This window comes from Echeneis naucrates, chromosome 18 (assembly GCF_900963305.1).
Source record: "Echeneis naucrates chromosome 18, fEcheNa1.1, whole genome shotgun sequence".
Lineage (NCBI taxonomy): Eukaryota > Metazoa > Chordata > Actinopteri > Carangiformes > Echeneidae > Echeneis > Echeneis naucrates.
The window spans coordinates 14,177,327-14,187,657 of NC_042528.1; the positions used below are offsets into that span (position 1 = coordinate 14,177,327).

The following is a 10,331-nucleotide window of genomic DNA, read 5'->3' on the forward strand; positions in this document are numbered from 1 at the left end:
TCAGCACTAACTACTATGCCACCCTGCTGCCCATCATGATGCATTTGGGTACCAATTTTCATCCATCTCTGTCAATCCTGAACCAAGGGCTCCTGGAGAAATTTGATGATTTCTGCAACCAATGAAATATCGAAATTTCACGTATGACATGCTGTCCGAATTTAATGAGCTTTAGGGCATGTTTAGTTCCCCAAAGGGCCGTCCAAGATGGAGAACCCCCAAATTCCTCGCGTGCTGTGAGTGCTTGGGCCCTAAATACACGGTGTATATACACACATACAGTACCAGTCAAAGGTTTGACTTTCCTATTCATTTGTGAAAGTTTGTCTAAAGTTTTGACTGATAGAGTACGTGATTAGTCGAATGTTGTAACCCAGAACTAATAGTTTCCTGAATAGAAAGTTTTAACTTTATATGTATGGATAAGTATGTACACAATGAACTACAAGACCCAGCACTCTGTTTTGTAAGACACGTCACTTTACGTCACTACCGCGCTTGCGCGACCATCTTGAACCTCTCGCTATCGACGCGCAATAAAGAAGAGAGAAAAGGGAGTTCATTATATTTTAGTTTGACCACAGTGACTTGGCCGCTAGCTCTGAGGCTGTGTGAGACGAGCTGAACACATCAGAACGACCAGGGGACGATAACAGAGACGGCGCTACAGCAGCCATCCAAGTGCCTCGGATACCCGACTTTCAAATTATCTTTCTGCCGGAGCAGGAAGGAAGAGTCGCCGACAGAAAAACATCCAGAGTGACACCATGAATCCTGAATAGTGAGTTTTACATGAAATCGGTCCACCTTAATCCGGTCTACGCTGTGCCCAGGGAGAAACTACTCCTGTGTAACTCTGCTGAAATCTTGTGGGAACGATGCTGGCGGTTGTCTCATTGGGAAACAGCTAACTGACACTCCTGAACAGGGCGCGGGTAGCTCCTTTACTGTGTCGATCTGGTGGACATGTTTTTCACTCGGCATCAGCTGACAGCTAGCTTGTGCTTAGTCGTGTCAACTGGGCAAATAAAACGGTGGATCGGGGCGAAACACTGGTGTAGATTACTTGGCCTGAAAACAGCTGTTTTCGCACAGGGAGGACGTGTGTGACCTGTGGCCTCCACAAACAACCTCACCCTGCTATTGTCAAGCTGCTTCCTTATGGACACAGTTCCATAGGAGATTCAGTGTAGGGTTGGTGCCGAATTAAAACATGGTGCCAGCCGATCATGTACTCTGTTTTAGCAGGTACGGACTTTCTTTTGTCATGCAGCCTGTCAGGGCCAGCGTCAGGTAACACGACAATTACCTGGTGTTTGCCGGCCATGACAGAAGTGGACACTTTTTTTTAAAGTCCCTCTGTCTGCTGTCATTCAGGAACCTGGTCTAACTGGCTCAGCTAACTTCCCACACCCTTCCAACATTCAACTCTCTTGTGTGTTTACAGACACTGAAGGATCTTGTCTCTGGGTAAATAGGCCTTAGTGTACCTTAACATTACACACCATGTCTTGGTGGACATTGTTCATGTGCTGACTGGGGCTTGTTGTCCAATCAAGATGTTTTGTCACGAAAATCGTGTAACTCATCAGATTTTAACGTTCATACACTACTGTTAAAGTGTAGTTGTTGAGACGACCCCCCCTCCTTTAAAAAAACAAAACAAAACAAAAAAAACAGCAACAACTGATCACTTACTTTGACCATGTGCTAATTTGCTCCAAGCATCTTTAATTTGACTAATTTAGCCTTGTTGTTTTAACATTTTCTGACTTAATGTGTTGTGACAACAGTTTTTATTCATCTTACCCAGGTAAGCTGAAGGATTAGATCAATTCTGTGTATGGAAGGGTTCTTTTCTGCTCAGTAATTGGGTGAAAGCTGAAATGAGCAAGGCAGCGCAACACAAAAACACAATTATCTTCCTCAAGTGTGGTGGCTCTAATTCCCTTATGGTCATTTATTTAAACACAAAATAAGCATGAAGCTACAACCAATAATAGCATAAATTTATAATCATTGAAGTCTTTTCCTGAGCTTTTTCTGGAGCTTTCCACAACAAGTGAGTTCATCACAGCTGATAATGAGGACAGTGGGTGCACAGGAAATTCCCAGAAGAAATTCTTACACTCACCGAGTCTGGTGCAGTCTGTGTTAAGTATTTTTCTCAGTCAGCATTGAGCATTTTCTAATGCCTTTATTGTCATTGCTTGAGTAAAAGCACATACAATGAAATTTTGGTGCCTTAAAAAAACAACTGCATGTACACTCTCATGCACGTATTCACAGACACACTGGGCTTAACAGTTAAAACAAATATATCAAATAACTCAAATTGATATATTAAATAAATATATCAAATGTAATAAAAGAAACAAAAGCAAATTTAAAGGGCCTTATGCAATATAACCACATATGTGTATCTATATTATATTAATTTCTTACATATTGCTTATAATCCAGGGGCTGAGGAGCATAGAATGGGGGTTGAGTTCAGTAGTGGATGATCGAATTCATTTAAATAGCACCAAATCATAACAGAGTTACATCAAGGCACTTTGGTCTGGATCCAACAATTTATTTTATTATTTAAAGGGAGATCCAGAAAATCCCTGAGTATTGCCCTCCACTGAATTATAGGCCCTGCTGTAGCAGGGGGAGAGCAAAGAATGTTTCTGTTACAGCAAGAAGAAATGTCTTATCTTTCTCTAAACCTCTGGCAACACCATTAAAGCTCGTCAGTCAACACTTAATGTGTTTTTTTTTTTTTTTTTTTAAATCCTAGTCCAACACACACTATTTTGCTGCTCCATGTACTCACTACTACATGTGAATTCATCTACTACTGAAACAACAATTTTTGCTATTTTGAGTGATTAAAACTGAACAGTTGCTCTAAATAACTCAGGCTTTTCTATTTGAGAGGGGTTTTTTACAGATTTGTTTCTGGAGTAGGATTCAATGAACTCGAGGCCTGTTGCCACAGAAAGGATAGGAAATTGAGTACAGAGAGATGAGTTAACACATTGGTAGGATAATGGGATTAACAGCAGTAACGTGACAAACATGAGAGAAAATATTTATTGTATCAAATGGGAAAAATTGGATATATAGTCAAGTGGGGTGTGAAGTGTCTTTGTTCAAACATTCAACTCTGTATGTTTACAAATGCTGAAGGATCTTGTCTCTGGGTAAATAGGCCTAATGTAGCTTAACATTACACACTGTGTTGAACATGTGCTGACTGTGGCTGGTTATCCTATTGAGATCTTTTGTCATGAAAATCCTTTAACTCCTGAGTAACTCATTAGATTTTAACCCCCCCATACACCACTGTTAATAGCAGGTGTTCTGTTCTAGTCTGATCTATGAGAAAGGTTTGTGTCAGACAAAGTCACATTTTGTTACCTATCGGTTACCTATCAGCTTGTGACATGATTTAAAATGCATTGTTTCTGTTTCAGTGACTATTTGTTCAAGCTTTTGCTCATTGGAGACTCTGGAGTTGGAAAATCCTGTCTTCTTCTGCGCTTTGCAGTAAGTAATCTGTACCAACTGAAATCTTTGGCTGTTCCTCTCACATCTGTCCTAACCCCTTTACTGTCCTTCCCCAATTTTTCTGTCATCCATCATCAGGATGACACCTACACAGAGAGTTACATCAGCACCATTGGAGTGGACTTCAAGATCCGCACCGTTGAGCTTGACGGCAAGACCATCAAACTGCAGATTGTGAGAGCACACACTCACACACTCTGAAATGCTCACCTGAGCCAGGGCTTCCAACCATTGTTTTCAAACCAGATGAGCGTGTGTGCATTATGCATTCAGACTAAGCTGTAATTGGATCCTGTTTTCAGTGAGGGAAGAGACTGTGCCACCTCAAAGTCAGATAGCGCGGAGCATATCAAGATCTGCGTTTAGCACAGTGTACACCTCCTCTTTAGCTGTTTTACACATCAGTCCTCCAGTCCACACACCTGGTGGTAAATGGAGTTACTGCCACAGAAGGTAATTGTATATTTTGTGCTGTCATTTAGCACTGTAAAGAAATACAACAAGTAATCATACAACCATTGAGATCTGTTGGATAGAGATGGGATCTATTGCTGTTTAAATGGAGCTGGATCTTGTGTATTTGTTGCTTTCAAAGAGCCACTGAAAAGACTGGCTCTTTGAAGACAGGTCGCATGTCCACCAATATACTGGTGGGATATCTGAGTTAGAGTTATTATGAAATATTGATTATAATTTCATTTGGCATGTGCTGACTAGATTTTAAAGTCTGGGCTGTCTTCACATGAAGGCAGTGTGGACAACTCAGATGACATCATGTGCTATATTCATATGAAATAAGCACTTCATGTTCTCTGCTTCACTCCCCTCCATTGTGGCTTCTCTCCATCTCACTCAATGGAGTAGCAAGGGAGGTGTTTGTGTATGCATTTGTTTGTTTGTAAAACCCAGCTGTCCCCCAAAAAAGAACAACAGCTGCTCGTAACTGCCACTCAGTTCTGATTGTTCGTGTTAAAGATCCACTCAATATATCCGGTTTGTTTTATGAACATCACACCTCTACTGTTGGACCTGGACTGTTGGTTTAAAGGTAAAGCCAATGTTTGATATCCTTTAACCTTCATTCTATAGGTGGGGGAATCACTGTTTAGCCTCCTGGAGGTGTTGTGGGACTAACTAGACGAAACACATGTGAAAGGAGGTTCCCACCTGATGACCCCAAAGACATCTTAGCTATCACTGCTCACTGGGCTAGTTAGATATTATCTTCAGGGCACAGAGAAAGTTTGTTGTTAGGAAATTAGACACTGAGTCTGCTCTTTATATATATATATATATATATATATATATATATATATTTATTTTTATTTTTATTTTTTTTAAATTATTATTATTTTTTTTTTTTTTTGTGGGTGTCGCACAAGTTTTTTGTGTTTACTCTAAAAAGCACCATATTTCCCTTTAATGCTCTGGTGACACCTGGTCTCCCCAAACGAGCAATAAGTCTACAGGAGGAATTTTTCTGTGTGTGCAGACTCAAACCTGCATGTTTACAAAGTGTTTTTTGTTTTTAGTTATGAGCATAGGTTCTCAGAATATATTTCAGTCTTGTTGAAGCGTATGTGTTAGTGCACGCTCTGTAGAGTTCAGACTGAGCATAGAACTGGGGCCCACTACCTTACACAGGCTCAGAAATGGAGGAACAATAATTTGGATAGAATTTAGCACACATTTGAGACCTCACAGTCAACTCCCAACCTCATCAAAGTTTTTGCTTTTCAATAAAAACCTTAAATGATAAAGTGATAAAACTTTGTGCGTGTGTGTTTCTCAGTGGGACACTGCAGGACAGGAAAGGTTTCGCACCATCACCTCCAGTTACTACAGAGGAGCCCATGGCATCATCGTAGTGTATGATGTGACAGATCAGGTGAGTCAGAGGCTGATCTCAGCAGGGCATTGTTTCCTACATAATCAACCCTTAACACTTGTGTGGTATAGCCCGTGTATTTCACTTTATAGATGCAACATACACCCAACTCCTGATGAACCATAGTGATTTCAACTGTATTCACATCAAACCCTCTAACTTTAAATTATTGCTGACTAGAGATAGACTGATATGGTTTTCTCAGAGCCAATACCGATATTGATTATTAGTAGTCAAAGAGTCCGAGAGCCAATATTAATTTGTAGTAAAAGGGAAGATATTGGCGTCAAAATTTTGAATGTTCATCCATGTTGGAAACACATCTCTGCTTTCCGGACCTTCTCCATTTTCTCCAAGCACATTGTATGCTTGGTCCCAGAGGTGTGTCACCTGTACTGATTTTGGTGTTGTTTCCTGCAGGAGTCCTACAACAACGTGAAGCAGTGGCTTCAAGAAATTGACCGCTATGCCAGTGAGAATGTCAACAAGCTGCTGGTGGGCAACAAGTGCGACTTGACCACCAAAAAAGTTGTGGACTACACAACAGCCAAGGTATATGTGCAGAATGTGGAGGTTTATTGGTGTAAATACTGATCCTAAAAATTAAACTGACTAATTTGATGATAAAGTATAGTTGGCAGTGCAATGAGGGAACCGGAAATATAAACTGAAGTTGTTCATTGTGAGTCTAAAAATATGTGCTCCAGGAGTGTGCACAAAATTGTGCAGACCTTTGTAACACACTCAAATCATAACTTTTAACAGTAAACATTTCATGAGCCTTCAGACTGTACTGATCAGGCTCAATATTGCATAAAGATTTAATCTGATCTTTATAATTTCTACATTTCAATATCCATCATTGAAAAATGCTGAGGACATAGTTTTCCAAGGTCCATGTTTTATATTAAAAATCAGACTGGAAGGAACATTAAATTGGTGGGGAGTGTGGCTAAGACTGATTACAGTCTGCCTTAATAATGTTTAAATATCAGGTCGTCCAGTGGCTCATATGTCGGACCAGAAACTGTTGTGTGATGCTCCTTTCTTCTCTGTCAGGAGTTTGCCGACTCTTTGGCCATCCCCTTCCTGGAAACGAGCGCCAAGAATGCTACCAATGTTGAGCAGGCTTTCATGACCATGGCTGCAGAGATTAAGAAGCGCATGGGTCCTGGGGCCACAGCTGGCAGCGACAAACCCAACTTAAAAATTGATAGCACCCCTGTTAGGCAGTCTGGAGGGGGCTGCTGTTAAAGGGACCCAGGCCTCTACCACCCTGACCATTACCTCTACCAGCTTCACTCTGACATCTCTTTCTTCTCCTTCTGCTACCACCACCACCACCATCATCATCATCATCATCATCACCACCACCACCAACACCACAACTACTCTGGCATTACATCCTGTAACTGAACCCTCTGACCAGTCAGTTGTCTTGGCAAAGAGAGGATCAAACTGTCTCACTGTATCATTGAGGTTAGTGCACAACTAGAGAGGAAGAAGAGGGGATATTCATGGGGATCTGTGTTTATTTTGAGTGTAAGATGAAACTTATTCTTACAAACACACGGATGCTGCATGTTGAGGTGTGCACTGTAATGCTGCATTTATAGTTGGAGATGTCCATGCTTCTCACTCTGACTCATCTCTGCCATTTCTTGATCAAGATTCAGGAGAAGCCTTTTGGGTGAGCCTCCTCTTCTTCAGTTCCCATTCATACTTACAGGTGTTTTCCAACAGAGCAGCAGCAAATGTGATGGATAGGCTCCAAAGAGCTGTACAGATAGCTCTGTAGGTTCTGTTAGTGTCTTGCCTCTGTATATTCATGATGGGCTCTCTGCTCAGTTTCCTGGCTGTCTCCAGTCTTTCACTTGTTTTTGTCTGCATGTACTGTCTTAGCACACCTTTAAATTCTGCTTCAAAGGAAGCAGGTGTGTCCTTGATGAGTCTCAGAAGTGGAGATGTCAGACAGCACCCTAAAAATGAGGACTTCGGTTCTTGAGAAGAAGGTGGATCAGTGAATCTCATGAAGAACTGGACTTTCTTAGCTTATGCTGGACATCAGGTGGTCTGAAGAGGAGTGTCAAGTTAGAGCGGGGGACAGAAGAGAGGCAGAAAAACTGTATCATGTGAATTCATTTGTTTATTTTTCTTGAGGAAAAACAAATGTGACAAGATGCTGCAACATCTAGCAGCATGACCTTTAGAATGACACTAAATATCACAGGGCAAGTGATAACAGTGGTGGGTGTGATGAGTTAAACCCTCTGACAAAGCAGCAATTAGGAATAGTCTGCGTTGATGTTACAATGACTGTTTTATTACTGTTACAGTTTGCCTGTTTTTTGTTGTCCACCAACGCCTCACAGGTATGCTCAGTTGTGCTGAAGGACAGGTCACTGTTTTTGATTGTTTACTTGAGTGAAGTGAAAGTTGATTTGTGATGTCCGATTAAGGGTGGAAGCATTTCAACCTGTTGATGGAAACAGCTGTGGACAAGCACTTGCAATGTTTGCTCTGAAAACTGTCTGGCACCCAAGATATACTTTGGCTTGGTCTGTCTGAATGGATCGCACAGTGGGATTTTTTTTCCAAGACTGGCAGTGGTTGAGGAAAACTGGGGCCTTATCTACCTGAGAAACAGCTTCTTTCTGTATGTTAGAGAGTTACAGGCATAGCTGTTGTGGTGGAGTGTAACCTGTGCTGTCTATGCTGGAGCTTGTTCGCAACTGGGAATGGCTTTGATTGTGTATGCTGATTTGGTGGCGTCTGGAAGTTCAGGGACTGACTGGTGCTGGTTTGCTGACCGGATATGACCTCCCTGCTCTCCCTTACAGCCAGCTGTCTAATAAGGACCTCTGCCCAGGGCCAGGGTTGCTATCCTTCTCTTTTCAAGAAAAACTGGTCAGTATTTCACACCACGCTTTCAAATATATTTGCAGTTTCTGCACGTTGCTCATTTAAGTGTGGTCAGAAGCATCTGATCAGAGCAGAAGCAAAGCTGTGATGCCACTGATCTCTGATTGTGTCAGAGCCGTGTCAGTCTACAGATATTTTGTGTGTGTGTGTGTGTGCGTGCGCGCGTGTGTGTGTGTGTGCGCGTGCACACGGGTGGGTGGGTGTGTGGGGTGTGGGGGGGGGGGCGTGGGTGGGTGCGTGGCATATTGGTGTGTGTTATATCTTCCACCTTTTCAGACAAATGTTGGCCTTCCAACTTCACTAGATGCAAATAAATTCACGCATACACACTGGAATGACTGCCTGTCCTTTTTTTTCTTTTTTTCCTTTAATTCAAGTCTTGATGTTCTGCTGATTTTACTGTGCTCATTACAAACCATTGCGTTCTTGGGTATGGGGGAGTGTTAGGGGACACCTGGCGGGTGGGGTGGGATAGGATGGGATGTGGTTGGGCTTGACTTTTGTCTTCAGTATTTTTTTTTTTTTCTGTGTGTGCGTTAATGTCATTTGCACCTATTCATCACTGATGATGGCTTCATAAAGACACTTACCAACTGTTAATAAAGAGCACTGGGTGAGAACTTCCTGTTGTTCACCCTCTGTCTTCTTCCTTTTTGGCTTGTTCTACTTGGTGCTGTCAAAGTTTGATCATGTTTTTTGTAAATATATATATATATATATATATATATATATATATATATATATATATATATATATATATATATATATATATATATATATATATATATATATATATATATATAAAAAAAAAATCTATAATAAAATGATAAAAAACATCAACATCAACATGAGAGCTGATGTGATATTTTTACTGAATGAAATCTGCACATCTTACCTGTTGTTATGCGAATATCGTAGACTGGAGGTAGATGTAAAGTATAAAGAATTTAAAAGCTTCTTCTTATCCTTGTCTGGGTCGTGAAGGGTGCTGGAGCCAATCACAGCTCACATTGGGCGAGGTGCATCCTGGACAGGACCCCATTCCATCACAGGGCCAACATACAGAGGCAGACAGAGATGACCACTCGCACGCAGACCTACGGACAATTTGGTGTCACCAATCACCAATCATTAAACCAATAATGCATGTTTTTGGACTGTGAGAGGAAACCTACACGAGCACAGGGCGAACATACAAACACAGCAGCGAAAGGCCCCAGGCCTGGGAATCGAACCCGTAACTTTCTTGTTACATATTATTTCAGTAGTAATCTTCATTTGACTGGTTAGAATATGAAAAAAAAGTTCCCTGTCTAGTTATAGAATTATTTCAGAAAAATCTGAGATCAGCTGTGACCCTGCTATGGTCTCCTCAGTTTGACTTATCAAATCAAATCAGATTTATTTGTATAGCGCCAAATCATAACAAAGTTACATCAAGGCACTTTACATATAGAGCAAGTGTAGACCAAACTCTTTGTAAAATCACCTACAATTCCTACTGAAGAACTTTTACAAACAAGTGTTCAGTCAAGCATCATTCTGGAAATGAAATATGAACCAACAAAGGAGCCAAACTCTGCAGTTCCTCTGCACACCACTACAATCTGGATTCAGCAGTGAGTCTCACATGTGAAAATGGCCAGCTCTACAGCAGAAATAAATGTTTGCACCTTGATCATTGATTTTATTGATGACCACCCTTCATATTATTTTGTGCCATTTGTTATGTGTGTGTGTGTGTGTGTGTGTGTGTGTATATATTGGTTTATTTTTGGCCCTTATTTTTGTCACGTCATGGATCAGCAGTATGTCAGACGTGAAAAAGGACAGGGTTATGACCAGAAGAACACCATCCCCAGGGGCAAGTATTGGTGAGTAACTGATGAGCTAAGGTTTAAGGTCTCAAACTTAGTCAAATAATTATCAATAACTCTTTTAGCATGTGTAAAATCCCAGTGCA

At 41.1% G+C, this 10,331-nt stretch overlaps 1 protein-coding gene across 3 annotated transcripts; it reads left to right on the plus strand.

Moving 5' to 3' along the window:
* The first annotated feature begins 507 nt into the window (after nt 1–507).
* LOC115058909 (ras-related protein Rab-1B) lies at nt 508–8,558 on the plus strand. 3 transcript variants are annotated; one of them, XM_029526463.1, is made up of 6 exons: nt 508–781; nt 3,465–3,537; nt 3,637–3,732; nt 5,351–5,446; nt 5,867–5,998; nt 6,506–8,557. In XM_029526463.1, exons 1-6 carry the CDS (start codon nt 768–770, stop codon nt 6,698–6,700), a joined length of 606 nt encoding a protein of 201 aa, XP_029382323.1. In that variant the 5' UTR covers nt 508–767; the 3' UTR covers nt 6,701–8,557. The 3 variants fall into 3 exon arrangements, with proteins under 3 accessions (XP_029382323.1, XP_029382324.1, XP_029382322.1); XM_029526462.1 differs by lacking the exon at nt 508–781 and having other exon boundaries at nt 3,430–3,537; nt 6,506–8,558; XM_029526464.1 differs by lacking the exons at nt 5,351–5,446; nt 5,867–5,998 and having other exon boundaries at nt 6,506–8,558.
* The last annotated feature ends 1,773 nt before the right edge of the window (nt 8,559–10,331 follow it).